The sequence below is a fragment of the Eptatretus burgeri genome, chromosome 1, assembly GCF_056783735.1.
Source record: "Eptatretus burgeri isolate ZD-2024b chromosome 1, Ebu_testis_v1, whole genome shotgun sequence".
Lineage (NCBI taxonomy): Eukaryota > Metazoa > Chordata > Myxini > Myxiniformes > Myxinidae > Eptatretus > Eptatretus burgeri.
This window is the reverse complement of record NC_140961.1, coordinates 120,727,046-120,747,908: the sequence shown is the minus strand read 5'-3', so window position 1 is coordinate 120,747,908 and position 20,863 is coordinate 120,727,046. Positions and strand designations below refer to the sequence as shown.

General features: G+C 37.1%; 1 protein-coding gene across 1 annotated transcript in view; it reads left to right on the top strand.

The window, feature by feature from the left end:
• Window positions 1-20,863, top strand: part of LOC147035297 (regulating synaptic membrane exocytosis protein 4-like) — a 334,003-nt gene that overhangs the window by 117,306 nt on the left and 195,834 nt on the right. The window contains exon 2 of the mRNA XM_085896622.1: window positions 16,120-16,430. Within this exon, the coding sequence (XP_085752748.1) occupies window positions 16,120-16,430 (311 nt within the window). The remainder of the gene's footprint in view (window positions 1-16,119; window positions 16,431-20,863) is intronic.

The following is a 20,863-nucleotide window of genomic DNA, read 5'->3' as shown; positions in this document are numbered from 1 at the left end:
TTCTGTTTCTTCCAAAAGCAAACAATATGTATCAACTTCTTCACTCTCTCCTCTTTCAATGTATAGGGAAGTATCCACTCGATTAGACTTTATAGTTTCTTTTTGAGCGCTCAGGTCAAACGTATAGATTGTATACAAACTTTTAAATGCTGTCATATCCAAAATAGGTTCTTTATTTCCATTACTTTCACACACCTTTTGGTAAGACTTGTATGCTTCAGCAAAATCATTTTTTTCCCAATTAATTTCCAATCTATCTCGTGGATAAAATGTTCCATCTAGAGAAACGCGAAGTTGTTTCACCTTAGCATTATCACTCAATGCATTATTCTTATCAGTCGCAGTATCACCATCTGGCTTTTTAAAAATCATCCACAGATATCGTGGCTTTCCTTCCAGAACACCCAAATTCCACGTGTAAGTAGTTTGATTGAGTTTAACGTGTTGACATATTCTTTTGAGGTATGATACACTGAGTGGTTTCTTTGAGTTAAGTCTTCGATTCAACATCTCTTCTGTTTTAAGATTAGGAATATATTCACTGATATACCAACTCATCTCCTCAATTACAAATTTATTCTGATCACTAAAAGCATTACCAACACCAAAAAGCAATCTATTTTCATTATCATTCCTTTGTAGTTGAAATCTAATTTTAAGACCATACAGAACTTTATCATAATCACAAAATCCAAATATACCTTTAAGAGGAACTGCCACAGTAAAACTATTTTCTGCTTTTGTATCATCATTATACATTCCTTTCCTTTGAATATATCCAGGGTCTGTGTTTGTTCCCATTGACATATCAGGAATAAAACCTTCGACAGACCCCTTTCCCATTCTATCACTGAATGTATAGAGTGTAAATTTCATCATTTCAGATACAGCAGAGACATAATCAACCGCTTCAACTTCTTGTGTTCCAATATACAATCGCACACTATCAAACATTTTCCAGAAGAAATCATTTACAAGTGTAGCGTTTGTGTTATTCCCAGCCTTAGTGAATTTAAATTTACACAACAAGAAACTTTCGGAGAGATTCAAATAGGTTTGTTGATTATTTATTTCAAAACTTTTTGTACCATTTGTATTCCAGTCTGTTCCAGTTATTGCATTTACCTTGAAGTAATCTTCTTTTTAGTGGAGTTTGAGATAATAATAGTATCATCCAAATCATAGATACTATCAATTGCTTCCATACTTGTATTTATTTAGGAAAAAAGATGTTAAAACTTTTGAAACCCTGATCCAAGTATTTGAATTATTTTCTGTCGTTCTTGGGGGACAACTGAGTTTTACCTTTCTTAATTTCTTTTATTGCTTGTAATTTATGAGATTCTTTCTGAGCATCTTTTATACTCTTTACAGCACCTGCTACATTTCCCACAGCAGAAGCAGTTGAACCAATTAGGTCTTTATGTTTAAGAATCGTTGAACCAATACCCATGAGAGTATCAATTATCCCATCTCCTCTAAATTGATGTCCGACACCCCTTTGTCTCTTAGGTTTATAGTATCCTCTACCAAGATACATACCTTCACCCTTGTAGTACGGGGAAAGGAACATCCCATCCCCTGTAATTATTTTATATTTTCCCAACTCGTGCTTCCTCACAATAACCATCGTATTTATTTATTGAAAAACTTCACGTAGGTGAATTCTGATGGATATAACTTCTCCATTAAAAGAGATCACACGATTATCTTGGTCGGTTATCCTAAAATTTACTCTGTGTATGGTTTTTCCTGACACAGGTAGATAAACCAAATTTTTAGGCTCCATATTGAATTTATAACCAATTGGGGTTGAGTATGCGCTGAATGAAAATATTGTATTTGTTTTTAATCCATCATTATAAGCACCATCAATCAAATCACAGTGAATTAACACCGAATTTATTCCTGAGGATATTTGAATGACATTATCACTGTAAAACGTCCCATTAGTTTCAATCTTTTTTGAGGAGAAACCTAATAACTCTCTAAATGAATTATCAATTGTGAAATCAACCTTGTAGTTATTTTTAACTTTAATCGTTGATTTTGAAGTATGTTTTTGAATGTTTATAATAATATTTTTTGGTTCATCACCCTGTTCTTTCATAAGACGAGCAATTTCGGAAGATATTTGAGAAATCTCGTATGCTCCGGGTGAGACTGTTATCGTTTTGTATCCACTTCCCGGATTATAACTAAACTTGTCATTTTTCTCGGTTATATTAAATAAGGTATTATAAGTCTCCATGGACAATAAAGATGCCTCATATTCTTTTGTTGTGTCAAGTTGTAGTGGGTATGGGAATGAAGATGTGTGGTCGCTTGTTGTGAAATTAAAACTCAGGATTGTGTTTCTCATCTTATTTAATATGAGATAAAATGTCTTTATATTGAGATTTATTAATTATTTTCATGTTCATCAACTGGTCTAAAATGGCTGATGCTTCATTAAAACAATTGTTATTTCCAGCCTTCTTACTGCCGAACAACAATAACAGTCTATTAACTAATTGCGATGGGTCATTTGGAAGAAAACTAATACCTGAACCAAGGATACTTAAAGCCTGAATAATGTGTTTCTCCTTCTCATTCTTCCTACTTTTACCAGAAAGAATAACCTTATAATTTAGAGTGTTCAGCAAATAAATATATACTCTATCATCATTATTTTCCATATCCAATGGTTTATCAATATACTTTGATTCATCCCTCACAGTTGAACCTTGCCTTCCATCTTTTGTGAGAAGAAACATTAATCTCGGAGTTAGTTTAACAGGGGGTTGAGCAGAACTTAAGAACCTTAATTCATCATTAAATATCAATACCTTTTCTTGAACAAGATGAAATATTGCTGGTTGTTCTGTTGGAATGAGTCCTGCTTTGGTTTTTGAATCTGCTGAATATTCATTGTTTTGAACAGCATTCACAATATAATCAGGAGGTTGATTAATCTCTTCCAGTTGTTGAAATAAACCTTCATCATGTTCTAATTCTCCAATATGCTCTAATTCTTCCTCCGTCATTTGACTGAAATCTTTTAACATTTGGAGCTTTCTGGGAGTATATTCTACTGTGGGAACTGTGGAAACATCTTTCATTTTTTCTTGGGAAGTTTTTAAAAGTGGTTTAAAAAATTTCTCTTGTTTCTTTTCAAATGCTTCTTCGCCCGTTAGTTTCTGTCTGCGTTTCTTCTTTATGTCTTCCTGTTGTTTTACAACTTTTGAAACCAACTCTTGATGTTCCTTAAATCTTCTTGCTCTTTCTTTTGTATCCATTTATTTATTGTAAAATATCATTTAATGAATTGTAAAGATCAACAGGGAAATTTTCCTTTTCTTCATCATTCAAGTAGATGTGTTCAAATAAATCCTTTTCTTTAAATATTTCATCAAATTCTTTATTAACATTAATGCGAGTTGTAATTTCTTCTTCACTAATCCTTGCATCTCTGCTTTTCATACGTTTGTGTTGAGTTTCTTCATCAACATCAAAACCGAATGATAAAATCTTCACTCCGCTCAGATATTTAATAATTTGTCTCGTTCCTTCTGGATTAGTTTCTAATATCCCAACACCACCAGATTTTACCCTTTTTAACTCACTCTTACAATGTGAATATTTTGTTGTACCAAGAGAAACCTCCTCAAATATTTGTCCTTCATTCCTCAATCGCATATGTTCCTCCACTGAAATATAGTGATAATCTTCACCTTTTACTTCTCCAGGTCTTATTGCTCTAGTTGTTGTTGATACAATGCGTATCACGGGGTGTTTTTTAAGTAAATTTACAATATTCTCATTTGTACTACACAAGAACCTTGATTTATGAAAGTTTTTTCCAGAAGCAGATTTACCCACAAGATTTATAATAATAGTTGTCATTTATATATGTAATTGTTTATAAAACAAAAAATATATCCCTTAATATCTCATCTTGTTTCACAACAATATATTTATATTTTTCAGTCGTGTGTTTCATATAATCCTCAAATTTCTTTTTACTACATAATGTAGAACAATTATCTCTCCAAAAATTATTGATATCTATTGAATTTAACTTGAATAAAATAAAAGTATTAGCATTGTTTCTGATGGAACGACGAGGAAGTTGAAAGTACGATTGACTAAGATAAATACAATTACAAGAAGAATGTCTCCCTCTTGTGTAGTAGCTGTCCATTACCGTTTGGTTTCTCTCATTAACACAATCATCAAAGATAACGAGGTTCTTTTTTTATTTATCCAAATCTTGGGGAGACGGTATATCATCCGTATTATCACTAAGAATACAAGTTATAAGATTTGATTTCTTTTTACATCTCTGTGTATCACAAAATAGTTGAATTATATCTTCAATGTTATAATCATTTAGGTTTTTTTGACGTTTAAATAAACCTATTATATCTTCTTTTGAAGACCAGCATTAAAACCTTGTGAGAGTAGTTGATACTCTGGTTGAAAACTCGACTTTGTGAAAATTATTAAATTATCATAATCTAAAAAGTTGGGAGTGAGGAGCATTTTTAAAAGTAAGCAGGTTTTTCCACATCCACTTGAACCAACTATGAGACATCTTAATGAATTTGGGAGATTTTTATGGTTGTTAAATTTTATCTTATTTTCCCAAATAGGTAAAAAATCATTCATTTATATATTTGAAAAACAGGTTATTTAATTTATTATTGGCTTTTTTAGAAACTCTATATTTTATCCTAAGTTCAGGTTTAATTTCAAGATAATCCATTATTTTATTTATACAATATCTTGTGTTGATATTTCCCTGAAAATTACATCCATGAATAATATACAACAACAATCCTTTGAACATTTCTCTTATACGTTCAGTTTCTTCCCTTGTAAGGAAAGGTGTGTTATCATCCTCATACTTTACATTCATTTCTCTAATCAATCTTGTAAAGTAATTCATTTTTGGTGTAAATCTAAAAGAATTATTTTCCTTTTTATATTTTTTATTATCATTAATTAGAAGATAATCACAGAATATACATTGTTTATAGGCTTTTGACTCTGTGTTTAATCCCCGTCTTTCACACGCAGGACAATTCTCAAATTTGTCATATGGAGAATCAGGAAAGTCTAGCATATTTATAAAGTAAAACTTTACTAAAACTGAAATTCATCTATACTTTCAGTTGTATATTACCATCGATATCGATATACTTTTTTTCATTATCAGATTCAATGACAACATTTTTTATATTAAAGGTAATTTTAAAATTATCGTTAACTACTATTGAACGAAATGTCATTTCACCTGATATATTAACATCCTTTATTTCATCAAGATTTACATCTTTAGGGTTGTTGAAAAAAATACAAATTTCTCCTTGCATATTACAGATGGTCTTATCTTTTCTTTCTAAAGCTTCATCCATAAGGTTTTTGTTCTTTGATACTTTTTCTTGTTTCATTGCTTTTTCTAGTTTTGAATATATTACTAGAAGGAGAGGAGAAACTTTTGTTAGAGATACTTTAATTGATGTTCTACCAGGTATACTAAAAGCCCTTCCACTGAAGGAAATTGAAGAACTCATATTATTTACCATAATAGTTTTTATCCAATAGTTGTTATATTTATCTTTGTTCAATTTTACATCCTTGACATATTTCTCAGTATCTTTAACAGATGAAGAGATTGATTGAAACTTGTCTTTTGTGTCTTGAAACATTGTATTTATTAAGTGAAAAAGTTGGAGGATAAAATGTTTTTAAGCACAGATTCACCTATAAATTAAACGAAATTTTCATCAAGAAAATTTTAGTTTAAGCAAAGTTTTATTCTATAAATATGGTGAATACAACGTACTGCGATGTTTGTAATCACGAATATAAACATTATAGAAAACACCTCCGAACCAACAAACACACATTTAATCTATTTCATCAAATATCTCCTCTTGAGTTGGAAAGAAAACATTGTGATATCTGTTCAAAGGATGTTTTGAAGAGTAGTTATAATCAACATCTTCAATCACAAAAACACAAGAAAAATGAGTTTAAAGTAAAGGGAGACTATTATATTAAAAACACTGATGAGGCATTTAAAGGGCATATAAAAATAAGGATTTTTCAATTTGGAGAACCCGGTCCATCATCAATAGCTGAATCAATTGAAATAGTGAAACCCGATGTTGAAAAATTTATTAAAAAGACATTAAAAGAAATGAAAACTTTAAAGTTTTATATGGGAGTGAAAATGAATATGAAAAGACAAGATGAAGAACAAACTCCTTATATGAGAACAGATCTTCATTTTATAACATCATTTCAAGATTTTTTGAATAGTGGGGTTTATGAAGAACTATCAAGACAAGAGGAGGATGTTGATAATACAGTGGTAGGAAGTGGATTCAATTTTTAAAAAAATCATCTTTTTAGATATACACATTCTAAAATCAAACCCTCTTAAAGCTTCTTCTTATATTGAATTACCAAAAGAAATAAAACTAAAGAAGGCAGTTGTTAATATTAAGAACAATGATAATAAATGTTTTCTCTGGTCTGTTCTTGCTCACTTACATCCACCAAAATGTAATTCAGAAAGAGTAAAACAATATATGAAATATGAGAATACCTTGGACATTAAAGATTTTAAATTCCCAATGCCACTAACAGATATTCCTAAATTTGAGAAAAAGAATAATCTTTCTATTAATGTATATGGATTAACGGATACAAACAAAGTTCAAATATTAAAAATTTCAAACAACTATAAAAATGAAGAAACACACATTGACCTTTTATATTTTAGTGTTGGAAAGAATTCACATTACACATACATCAATAATTTATCAAGATTAATCTCTTCTCAGGTATTCAGAACAGCAAACAAAATATATCCTTGTAAGCGATGTCTTAATTCATTTCATACAAAAGAACGATTAGAACAACATTCAAAATATTGTAGTAATCATAAATCAGCTGTAATTACAATGCCTAAACCTGGTGAAAAGATTTATTTTGAAGATTATAATAAATCTATCATGCACCCATTTGTGATATACGCTGATTTTGAATGTATCCTTAAAAAGATAAATACTGCTTCTCCTAATCCAAAAGAACCATATACAAATAAATATCAAAAACATATTCCTTGTGGTTTCTGTTATTATATCAAATCATCTGTTGGAGAAAAGTATAACAAACTTGAACATTATCGTGGAAAAAATGCTTCACAAGAGTTTGTAAAACGATTAGAAAAGGATTGTATAAGACTCACTAAATTAATGAAAGAAACAAATGAACCGATGAAATTAACCAAAGAAGAAAAATTAGAATTTAGAATGAACAATATCTGTCATATTTGTGAGGGGGAAATTAAGGAGTCTAAAGTTAGAGACCATTGTCATCTTACTGGTAAATATAGAGGTCCCGCTCATTCCTGTTGTAATCTTAATTATAAATTACCTTCTTTTATTCCAGTCTTTCTTCACAACAGCGCCAACTATGATACACATCTATTTATAAATGAACTTTCAAAAACACCAGGAAATATTTCTGCTATAACAAACACAAGTCAAAAGTATATTTCATTTTCAAAAATGATATTCACAAAACCTTTAACTCGTATTAGGTTTTTAGATTCTTACAAGTTTATGGGAACACCACTAGCCTACCTCGCATCAAATCTAAGCTCCACGGACTCTTTTCCAAATCTTAATTCATTCTTTCCAAAAGAGGAAATTCTCACTAAAGAGGAAATTCAGATTAAAGAGAGAATTCAAAGTAAAGAGGAAACTCTAATTAATGAAGAAATTCTAACTGAAGATGAAATTCTAATTATAAAGAAAATTCGAACTAAAGAGGAAATTCAGATTAAAGATAAAATTCTGATTAAAGAAGGAATTCTTACGAGAGAGGAAATTCAAACAAGGAATGAAATTCAAAGTAAAGAGAAAATTCTTACAAGTAAGGGAATTTATCCTTATGATTATATGGATTCATTTATGAGATTTAAAGAAACACAACTTCCTTCAAAAGAAAGTTTCTATAATAACCTTTATGAAGAAGAGATAAGTGATAAGGAATATAAACACGCACAAGAAATATGGAAAATATTTAAGATAAAGAACCTTGGAGAATATCACGATTTATATCTAAAAACAGATGTTTTATTGTTAGCTGATGTGTTTGAAGCTTTTAGATCACTCTGTCATAATAAAAATTGTTATGGATTAGATCCTGCCCACTATTTCACAGCTCCTGGTTTAGCTTGGAGTGCAATGTTGAAAATGACAAAACAAGATATAGATTTAATCAGTGATGTGGATATGCTTTTGATGATTGAGAAGTCCAAGAGAGGTGGAATATCACAAGTATGTTCAAAAAGATATGCTAAAGCAAATAATAAATATCTTCCAAATTATGATAGTGAAAAAGATAGTAATTATTTGATGTATTTTGATGCTAATAATTTGTATGGATGGGCAATGTCTCAATCTCTGCCTTATGGTAAATTAGAGTGGGTGGAAGAAAAGGATTATGAATAGGCTTTGATGAATATTGTTATTTCTTCTCAAGAGAAATTGAATGACGAAGAAGAAGGTTATTATTTTGAAGTTGATTTGAGGTACCCGAGTGATCTTCATAATAAGCATAAAGATCTTCCTTTTGCATGTGAGAAAGAAACCCCAAAGAAAGAATGGTTAAGTGATTATCATAAAAGTTTTAATATTAAAGGTAAATCAACAGAAAAGTTATTAACAACATTCTATGATAAAGAGGGATATGTTTTGCATCAGAGAAGCTTAAAACAGTTTTTGAGAGAAGGATTGAGAGTAGCTAAAATTCATAGAGTTTTAAAATTTAAACAAAGTCCTTGGGTGAAAAAGTATATTCAATTCAATACAGATATGAGAGCAAATACAAAAGTAAAATTTGAAGGGGACTTTTATAAATTAATGAATAATGCTGTATTTGGAAAGACTATGGAAAATGTTAGAAACAGGCAAAACATTAGATTCGCAACATCTTGGAAAGAAGCTTCGAGATTGATAAATAAACCAAGTTTTGAGAGAGAAGAGGTTTTTTCAGAGAACTTTTCTGCAATTCATATGAAAAAGGAAAGTATTGTAATGGATAAGCCAATTTATATTGGAACAGCAGTTCTTGATTTATCAAAGATATTGATGTATGATTATTTGTATAATGACTTAAAGAAAGAGTATGGTGAAAATGTTTCATTGTTGTATATGGATACTGATAGTTTTATCCTAGATATAAAAACTGATGATGTTTATGAAGATATGGAGTATATGATACAAGTAATTTCAGCAAGAAGAGTGAGTTATTTTCCAAAAAGAATGAAAAGGTTATTGGTAAGTTTAAGGATGAGTTGGGTGGAAAAGTAATGAGTGAGTTTATTGGATTGAGAGCAAAGGCATATGCTTATAAGTATGGTGAACAGATTGATAAGAGGTTAAAGGGAATAAAGAAATATGTAATAAAGAAATCAATAACTTTTAGAAATTATTATAATTGTTTGATGAATAAGAAAGAAGAATATAGGAAAATGAATACAATAAGAAGTTATAAACATAACATATATAGTGAAGAAGTAAATAAAAAGGCATTAGGAGCCTTTGATGATAAGAGATTTATTTTAGATAATGGAATAGATTGTGTTCCATATGGATATTGTATGATAGAGTGTATAAAATAGATTATGTTTTAACGATGGGAAGATGGGTTAGGGTTTTTAAGGGCTACCGCCGCGTTTTTTTTCACAATATATAAATGGTTAAACCAAGTATTAATCAAACTAAAGAGTGGAGAAAATCTCAGTCTTGGTATATAAATGGAAAACATAATGAATGTGAAAAATATCAAATAAGTCTTATTGAAAAAATAACTAAAACAAAGGTAAATAAAACAAATAAGCGAATTAATTTAAAAACTAGTAAGTTAGAGGATGTAAAGAAAAAATGAATATCCTTGAATGGACTGAAAACTTTGATGGTTATCAATTGAACAATGAAAAAACAATTTACTATAATCTCAAAATGATATGTGGCTCAGGAGGTGGTCAGATGAGAGCATTAAGAGAAGTTTATCATTTCGTAATGGCACAAAAGGGGTATCTTAAAAATATAAAGATTCAAATGTTTTGTTTGTCAATATTTTAGATGGGGATTATTGTGCAAAGAAAATTAAACTATTGAAGGAATTTGAGAATGAACAAATCTTTATAGGTTCAATGAGTGAGCTGTTCAACCCCCAGGTGTTCAATTCAATGAGGTTCAACCTCCAGGTTAAAAGGGGAGACAAATAAATATACCTTGGGATAAAAAGGGGATTTATTTTTAGGGAAAAAAATATGAATCGCTGAAAATCCCCCATTCATTTACATGGGGAAAAGTGAGCCAGAATCAGTATTCTTACCCTACTCATGACCTTAAAATTACGCCAAAGTCAACTAAAATTATTGTCAACCCTGCGTACTTTTTTATTCCCTTTATCAATGCAAAATTTAATTCTGAAAATCCCAGGCGGATACAGCTCAAAAAAAAGCAGGAAGAAAAAAAAATACCAAAATGGTGCTTTAGTTCTCCCAAGGGTCCAAGAAACTCTGCGGTATCATTAAAGTTGGGAGCACTAATTGTAGAAAGAAACCCTACAACAGGTGTAAGTCCCCCACGATACAAGAGGGTGAGGCTTAATTACACATTTCGTGTGAACAACGCCAGGATTAAATGGCTGGGAAAACACCCAATGAGGAGTACTAGCAACGGAAAATCCGAGTCACTGAAAACGCACACACACCACAATTAGCCTCGTTAGCATAGATACTCGGTAAGATAGTCGTGTACATGATAGTATAACGTTGGGGAAGAAAAAGGAAATGGAACGACAAACAACCTTCACCCTTTATCCAAGACTCTTCTGCAAATTTATAGCAATAAATACGAGTTTCATCATCAGGGACAAGGGGGGTTGAGTTGTGCTAAACTCGACACATAAATTTTTTTTTATTTTTAGCTTAAAATGTACTGCATTTATCAAAATTCTCAAAAAAAAATTCGCCATTTTCGTGTAGTCACAAAGGTTGTCTTTATCATTGTCATCATCATCAGCATCTTCATCAATTTGCCATTATTTTTTTTTACACCATCAGTAAGTGCTGTCATTTGAATCTCTTGGGAGTGGTTATGCTGGCAGGTTTGCCATTGCCTTCTCAGTAGTCAGTCAGGAGAGAAATTTATAATTTTTTAATCGGTAAGAATCCCAAACTCTCCGCAAAATACACCTTGGGATCTTTGAGGTTCACCAATGACCAGTGCTGGTCGTCAGGTGTTGCAACTTAACGTCCTTCCGATTGATGCTTCACCATGCATGGGAAACACCAGAATGATTATATTTTGGATATGTCTAAGCTACCCTACAAACTCCATTACCACTACAATTTGCTGTCATATAAATTAATAATCGATTTTGATATATTCATTCTGCATACGGATATTTATCCTCGAAAAGCGAATGCATCATTCACAGGAAATTCAATATATCTCTAATCTCAATTTCAACACACGAAGTCGTGTCTTTTTTTCTTTGAATTCAATCTTCACTTATTGGACTTTATCTGATATTAATTAAGCTTTCAGTGCTGTTTTAGAAACTCATCTCGACATAACTTATTTTTAAAGACTGCACGAGTGCACATGAGGCAAAGCTATTATTGCATTTGATGTCATGAGTCTGTTCATTTGATTTGAACTTGGTTGATGAAAAGTAATGTGAAGGATAACGGTTTGTGAAGCAGGTAAAGTCACCTGTTATGACCATTTTGCAAGATATGAAAAGCCGAAGTTATCAGCTGCTTTCAGACGGCTTAGAGTGTGCAAAAGTGCGCACTCACTTTTGAGCTATCAACCCTGCATTTGAATCTTGACCTCGCTATAAAAGGTCATGCTGGTGTTTCACAGGCAGGAAGAGGCATCCTTGTGGGTACCATCAATCGGAATGACGTTAAGCCACAGGAACAATCTGCAGGTAGACCAATGCTATGTTGTTGGGGGTTATAGATCCATCACATCATTTGTGAAGAAGTACGTGAGTTATTCAATGGCACCATAAATAATTTAAAATTCCTGCCCAAATCACCTTCAGTCGAACATCAGGATTACTCAAGGTGATGCAAGGAAATTACATGCAGGTGGAGGCCATTCGACCCATCATGCCTGTGCCACATGAATCAACATCAGACCAAAATCAACATGAACACCAGACCAAAAAAAGGAAAGTGCGTTTTTTGGGGGATTTTTAATGGGTTTTTTTTTGTATTTTTATTTTCTTTCCAGGAGAGGGGGCATGGCCAGAGAGGGTTCTTGCATAAAAAAAACACAATGTCAACCACATAACTTACCCCTTGATGAGACCCCCACAAAAAAAACACTTCACACATGTATACAATCATCCATCTATGCTCAAGCGACCGAAAAGTCCTGCCAACATCCTGATACCCCTCTATCTCCATAACTTCCAGGTACCTATCTTATTCTAATTTAAACTTATCTACTGTTTCTGATGCCGCTACCTTTCCATGGAGACCATTCCATGCATTAACGGCTCTCTGATTAAAAGTCTCCTGCCTGCCTTACGACCGCCTTAACTCTCCTCTTCTTTACTCTCAGGCTATGGTCCCTGGTCCTATCACTGTCTTCTCTGTGAAATAATTCATCTGCACTTATTTTATCTGTGCATTTCATTTTCTTAAATATCTCTTTCATATCTCCTCGTAACCACATCCTTTCCAGTGTATAAAGCCCTGTCTCTTTCAGCCACTCCTCATGGCTGAGTCGAGCTAGACCCTGAATCAATCTAGTAGCCCTGCGCTGAAATCTCTCGATGGCATCTACATATGTCCTTCCTGAGTTGTGCTGACCAAAACTGCACACAATATTGTTGCGAATTCGCGCCTGGCGGCATGCGAGCGGCCACGTAACTCGAATCACTGCACGTTGCCCACCGGACGGACAATTCTGTCGTGACCCTCCCGGACCAATGCCGGGAACTAGTCATGGGTGGGCCTTTCAGCCTCACCACGATCGTGCCAATTGGCCCCCCTCGTGGGATAGGGTTGTTCGCCAAATTCGACCTACCTAAGTACTCACACGGAGGGTAGACCGGGCGATCGCACCTCGCCGCAGGTCGACTCTGGACACGGGCCACTTTAAGCGACCCGTTCCATACTATTGGGATAACCGAGCAGTGCCATCGTCAACCTCGACGGTTCCGATTAATTATCGGGCGTATTTAGCCCACTACCAACCCTTTACGTGAAGTAAGATGGAGATTCAATTAAAGAAAAGACGAAGCGAAATGGGAAAAACGGTTCAACATAAGGCACATTTATTCCGCGGCACACGGAAAGCACACATATACAATTACAACAATTATGCACCAAAAGCAATTGCAACAAAAGAAGCACAACAATGCAGATCTACTACAGACTACGCGAGCACACAGCAACACTTACACAGTTTTACTTTACAGACTGCGCCGACAACACATATACTCAAAAGCAAAAGAAAAGGGCCACCCTCAACGACCAGGGGACAGACGGGGCCTGTGGGCGCGAGACCGGGTGGAGCCTACCCGTCTTGTGATGAGCCGCAAATGTGGCGGCGGTGCCCCGACTCCGCGCTCCTCCGCAGGTTTCGTTGGCACAGCTTGGAATGGGGTTGGAACGGGGCCCCCTTTCCGCACTATCTCAGCGCGGGGGGAAAGAGGTGGGAATTGTTGATGCTCTGGGGAAAGAGGATAGCTGGCTTGCTTGGGTCCCGTGACGAGCGACTCCACTGCGACCTCGACCGCGTTCCCGGCTTCCCCTCTCTGCAGCTCCCCGACAGACTCCGAACCCCGACAGACTGACTCTCCTCCAGACCCGTCTTGACTGCTGCTGCCACACTCCACCGCCGCCACACCTCTCCAACTCACCCGAGCCCAAAAACTGACTGAATTCGCCCCGCGCTCGGTGCTTTATAGTACGGCAGGAGAACCCATATGCAAATTTCCGGATCAGGATGAGCTCGGGGGCGGAGCCACGCTCGCCCATTGGGCGGAGGAAAAGTGGGCGTGAACCTCCCCTGATCCTCGAATTTGCATATATCGATTCTACTCCGACGCGCCTGGAGGCGGGGCCAAATCGCCCCGCACTTACTGATAGGATGGATCAGAAGTGGGCGTGTATCATTCCTGATCCGACTTCTCCTCGGAAATGCCACTTTTTGCACCCGCGGCTCGGCGCGTGTCCCGCACGAGGCCAGGACAGCCTGACGCTCGGCGTTCACAAGTGGTGCGGGAATGGCCGCATTAGGAGAGGCGAAGGTGGTGGAGGGTCTAAAGTGGTGGTCCCTGGCCATGGTGACGCTTGGAATGGCGTGATGCGATGGTTGCGGGATGGTGTGCTGTGAAGGTGAAGGTTGTGGCTGTTGGAGTTGTTGTTGTTGTGAAGCGGCGTTGCGGTTGGTGGTTGTGTGATGGCGGTTGAGACGTGGTTGGCTCAAAATAAAGACAGAACAGAAAAACGGCTATCTTAAAGGGTCGCAGCCCGAATGAATCACATTTATTCCCTCTCAACAACGGGTTTGGGCTAACTACACATGTACTTACAGAGATATCTCACCTTCAGGACCTGGATGGTGGTTTGCGAATTTCCTCACCCACAACAATATTCAGGATGTAGCCCTCACTAGATTCCAGAGCAATGTTAACACTACCTCTTTTGATTTATAAATGATCCCCCTCTGAATACAGCCTAAAACCCTATTTGCTTTACCTAAAGCTGCCTGACACTGTGCTGCCTGCTTACCTCCCATATCTATTACCACCCCCAGATCCTTCTCCTGTGTAACCTGCTCCAAAATCACCCCTTGCATCCTGTAATCTCTAATTTCATCATTCTTTCCCATCCAAAACCCCTTACACTTGTCCAGTCAGCTTCAACATATGACTTCTCAGCCAGGTCATGAATGACTTGGGCCAAAAACGATCCTTGGCTGTTTTCATGAAAAAGCTGGGAGTAATTGCGGCCGTTAAAGAAATATCAGTGGATGCGACGCCAAAATGAGTCCGATTTATTTAACCAATGTTTGTGAAAGGGTGACACTGCAATTAAAAGTCTATGTTGTCTTTATTTATTTACTTACTTATTGTTCAGTATATACGTGATGTACCAAAGATTGTTTATGACATGAAATTGGGTCTAATGGGGTGAACAGAGTGTGCGGGGGTGGGGGGGGGTTGTTATTTGCTATCTTCTCAGAAACTACCCACACAATTCCAATGAAACGACCACAACCATCATCACCCTTGATGTACCAAAGTTTATTCACACCATTGAAAAAAATCGGGGTCTTAGTAGGTGTTGGGGAGGGGTGTAGTGGGGCAAAATATGTATTTTCTTTCCTCTCCAAAATATTGAAACATTGCACAAGTATTTATTTAGTGGTGGCAGAATCGTCCATTAAGTGGTGTGTCCTCACCATTTAACTGTTAAATTTTGGATTTGGAAGTTTCTTAAACACTGCTTTTATGATTTTGTGTCTCCAGTAAGTGCTGCATTTCGGAGTATGCTATCCACCGGATGAGCATCCAAATTCCGATGTGTATTTCGGTTAAATTTTCCATAATATTTTTTGAAAAAAAGCATGGAATTGGGTGACCAGGTTCTCTGCTTGAGATTAGCTCTGTAATTGACTTGAGCAGCTATTTGTGGTGCTGGGTTGTGGATATGATACAGGCCTGACGAGCAAAACAACTGTTGTGTTTATCATAAATACACGTGATAAGTGATTCCTTGTATGTTCATTCCATTGAAATGAATTTTCAGGAAGAGCAGTGGGAGCAGAGACTATGAATGAGTTTAAAATTAAATAATGGATAAACGTCTCAATGCATCTTGCCAATGCAGCCTTCCTTGTTCCAACTTCCTTCCTTGGTGTGTTCCTATGATGACAACTCTGGAGTCTCTCTCCATTACACATCCCATCGCATTTCCATTCTCCCCACACACCTTACAGAAAAAGTGCTTGTACATACCCATGAATGTGAATAAATCACACTCAATCTTCTTGTTTCCTATTTATATCTTTGCAGGGACCTGGCAGTGCCCGGTTGCAGTGGACATAAGCTGTGGCCTCTGGCAAGTCCAGATGTTTCACGAAGCCCCAGCATGACAGAGGCCGACATCTTTGATGGTGAAAATGGAGCTCCAGGGCCTTCTGATGGCAGTGTTGTGTCCGCGGCCGTTGCAGCCGCTGCCGCTGCTGCAGCAGTCGGTGTGGCTGTTGGTAGTGTAGAGGCAGGTGCACAGGGAAAGAAACGGCGATCCAGCCTCGGAGCTCGCATGGTGTCCATGGTGGGGCTGTCGTACCGCAGCCGCAGCACCTCACAGCTGAGCCAGGGAGGTGAGTGCTTGGACTTGAAAATGCACAGGGAGTCTGATTTCACAGGGATTTCATGAATTCTGCAATATCTCTTCCATATCTAATTTCATTTTGAATGATACAGATAATACTTTGCCTTATTATGAATCTATGCCTGGTGTTGGCTTAATGGTTCAGGTTGTGGGCTTGGGATCCTTGGATCCTGGGTTCAAATCCCATTGGGCTGTTGAATTAATACCAGGTGGGGTTGACTCTGCCTGCCATCCTTCCGCGGTCAGCAAAATGAGTGCCAGCTTGCTGGTATCCTGTGTTGGAGTGGCGACCCGTCCAGTATTGTGCCCAATAGCCAAGGAGACTGCTCAGGCAGCACTACCACTCTACACAGAGTATGATCCCAATGGATGGATGGATCATTCATCTGCCCCCTCTGCATGAAACATTAACTTTATTGCAGTTCTACTTTGAGTCAAAGTAAGCCCAAATAAATTGCATACTCTACTATATTTTTTATTTGGGCTTGGTACAGGCCATGATCTTGCAACAACCTGCAGTGCCATCTTACACTCAGGGGATGACATCTTAAACTATATTATTGTCCAAAGTGGATGAAAACAGCACCTGGTCGAGCACATACATCCACCAGGCTGAACAGTTCACATTTTCTATCCCACTGATAGGCAGGATCAACATCCAGACCTGAACCATATTCTAATTGGTTTGTTTTTGTCACAACCCATCCACAACTTTTTGAAATATTGTGCTGCGTATCATTTTGGCCCCATCTCTCAATGGTGAAGAATCGGTTCAAAAAAATTCTCGTATCCAGACCCGGATATCCATACATATCCAGACCTGGAACTTCACCAAAATGTAATCCACTTATTCTTGGCACATACTCAACCTCGTGTCCACCAAGTTTCGTTCGGATACGTCCATAACTTTTTGAGATATTCTTCTCATACACAGACAAACAGATCGCCAGGCAAACAGGGGTGATACCATAATCTCCATCCACCTTCGGTGGTAGAGGTAATAATCTTCCAAAACGAAGCCTTGAATGATGAATCCTCCACTCAGAAGTAGACAAAGTATGATTTTCTCAACTGGCTACCATTCAGCAGATAGTCCTTACTACATTTTTATGGGTGATGGAAATTAAACTTCGAAGATTTACTTGGGAGCTCATAATTACCTCTGCCACCGAAGGTGAAGAAGGTTATGTTTTCACCCCTTTCTCTTTGTTTGTCTGTTTGTGTACAGGATATCTCAAAAAGTTCTGGATGGATCCAAATGAAATTTTGTGGACTGGTTGGGTGTGTGACAAGGACAAACTGATTAGATGTTTTGGTGAAGATCCGGATCTGGATCCGACTACAATAATTTTTTTTTAGTGATTCTTCACCATTGAGAGAGAGGGCCAAAAACGACATAGCACTGTATATCATGATATTTCAATTATGTGTTAGGCCCGATATGTTCTCGTGGATCAGGCATTATGTGGCAGAGGTATGTGCTCCACCGATTGCCCTTCTAGTTATTTCAGGTTATCGCCATCATGTGTTTGTTGGGTTCATCAGTTTTGAGTCATGGGATTGTCCAATATCATTGTTCAAGCAGCACATTAAACGTATTCATTATATTTTCTCAAGTGTGGGCTCAGTATGGCACAGTCTTAAGCACCATTGGATTTAATTTTCACAGCTTCTTCGTTGGTTAATTGCTGCCCTGTAGCACTGGGTTTTTTTTTTTTTGGATTTTTTTTACTGCAGATTAAGTAGTTCAGCTTTTACGCAATGAATCGTACTTGTTGAGATGTTGTATGTCGACTTTGTCAAATGACTCACTGCGACTATCCTGCTTTGTCCATGAATCTATGAACGGTCAAAGTACATCATGTGATGGTATCTGCATATCATTCATAAGCACGAGATGGAACCAATCAGGAAACATATAATGGTGCTTTGATGCAAACAACAAAGGATGGATGAAAAAGTCTTGCCAGCAGCGACACCGACTTTTTTGTTCCAGGATAGAAGAATCCCGAGAGAGAATGCAATATAAATGTAGAACATGTTTACATATATATATATATATATATATATATATATATATATATATATATATATATATATATATATATATATATATATTCTGAATATATGTGTATTTTTTATTTTTATTTTTATTTTATTTTATTTATTTATTTATTCTATTTTTCAATTCAATTTTTTGATTGAATATATTGTATTTTTTTAAGGAATTCTATTTTGCTATCAAATGAAGCTCAATGATCCACAAAGGGATGACACATTTGTGGCAGTGATTGAAAAGTGTTTGTGTGTATAAAGCAACAATGTATTCTTCATATTGGAACAACATTCTTTGGAGATTTATTTTTTTCCTGAAGAGCATTACCATCATTTTTGTGTGCACACTTCCTGTACATGCCTGGTGTTGGCTTCATGGTTTGGGTGGTGAGCTTGGGATCTGAGGATTTTGAGTTCAACTCTCACTTTGCTGTTGAATTAAGACCAGGAGGGGTTGACTCTGCCTGCCATCCTTTCGAGATCGGCAAAATGAGTTGCTGGTATTCTGTGTTGGAGTGGTGACCCATCCATAATTGTGCCCAATAGCCAAGGAGACTGTTTAGGCAACATCAATACTCTGCACAGAGTATGGTCCGAATGGATGGACTTCCTGCATCCTATGGCTCCAGGACTGTGATTCATTGAAAGTTTGAAGTCCTCTGACCGTTTTTGGTCTGCATGCTGATGCTTGTTGAGCACTTTTTAGATTTCCTGCAGGAGCTTTGTCTTCGAATAATTTGTGAATTTGAAGAATCATGTTCCTGCATGGTACCCATGTTGTACCAAATAGATATCTGAAGAGTCGATGCACCAGAGCCATGCTTGTAATCTCGGAGAACATCAACCCTGTCCTCTTTTGTTCTTTTGATAGACTCCCTTCAGTTGATTCCATCTCCAAACACGCACTCAAACAATATTATTTTGATATTGGCAGATTGACCTGGCGTTCTGCCGGAAGAAAAGCGTGATTAAGTAACACTTTGAAGTCGATCACAAAAATTGATTTATTAATTGGCTGATTTTATTTTATTTTTTTTGTATACCTTGGTCGAGGCTCGTATGAGAGCAAACACACAACTCACAGCAAGGAGGCATGAGACAAGAGGGGCGGGAGTGGAAGGGACAAAACAGTGGGGAACAGACACATTAGGTGAACTGTGGAAGGGAGAGGGATGGGGATGGGACGGGGAACATGGCGAAGAGAAGATGGACATTTCAGGGACTTTCAGAAAGGAAAGCAGGAGAAATGAAGGAAGTGGGCTTGGGTGGATTATCGGGGGTAGAAAAGATCGAGGATTTGGATGGAGGAAGATAAGAGGTGGTGGTGAACAGCTGTTTTGAAAGCCTGGAGGGAAGAATGGGAAAGAATAGAGTGAGGAAGTTTATTCCAAAGGCGGGAAAAAAGAGGAATGAAAGAGTGAAGATGAGCAGTGATTCGTGATTTTGGTAGTTTTACCAGAAGGGGGTTGTTGGCGGACCTTGAGCGCCCTGTGGAAATGTGGTGGGGACAAATCGCAGAGAGAGCAGGGGGGGCAAGGCTGGAGATTAGTCGGTAGAAGACAGAAAGACCACCGACTAACCTGCAGTGATTGAGTGAGAGGCCCAAAGACTCAGCTTCATTGCGGGAGATGCCGATGATCTTAAATGCCCTGGTTTCGACAGCGTTAAGCCGAGAAAGGTGGGAGGCAGGAGCACCAGCCCAGAGGGGAGAGCAGTACTCCATCAGGCTACGGACAAAAGCTTTGTAAGTGGTCAGGAGCTCAAGAGGGCCGAGGAAGGACTTAGCACGACGGAGGATTCCCAGTCGGCGACTGGCTTTTGAGGCGAGGTTGGAAATGCGACTTTCCCAGGAAAGGTCATGGCAGATAGTGAGACCTAGAAGCATGAAAGAAAAGACTTCTTCCAGAGGATTGTTGAGAAAGTGGATGGGGGGGTTTTGTAAACGGTCCTTTCGAAGAGACATAGTGAGAGTGTGAGATTTGTCTGGATTGAAAGACATGTTCCACGTGTTGGACCAGTTTGTGATTTTATCCAGATCTGCAGTGAGCGAAGAAGCTGCTGCTTGCCGGTCTGAGGGATGACAGATGGTACGGCAGAGGGTGGAGTCGTCGGCAAAGAGAAATAGAGGATTTTCCAGAGAGTCCGAGAGATCATTGATGAAAACCAGAAAAAGAACAGGGCCCAGAACGCTACCTTGAGGAACTCCAGCCTGCACAGGAAGAGGGGATGAAAGAACTCCATTTAGGGCCACACGTTGACTGCGACAGGAGAGGAAGTCTGCGAGCCATGAGTGGAGATGGCCTTGAATACCATGGGAAGAGAGTTTGGTGAGTAGGGCAGGGTGCCAGACTGTGTCAAAAGCACGTG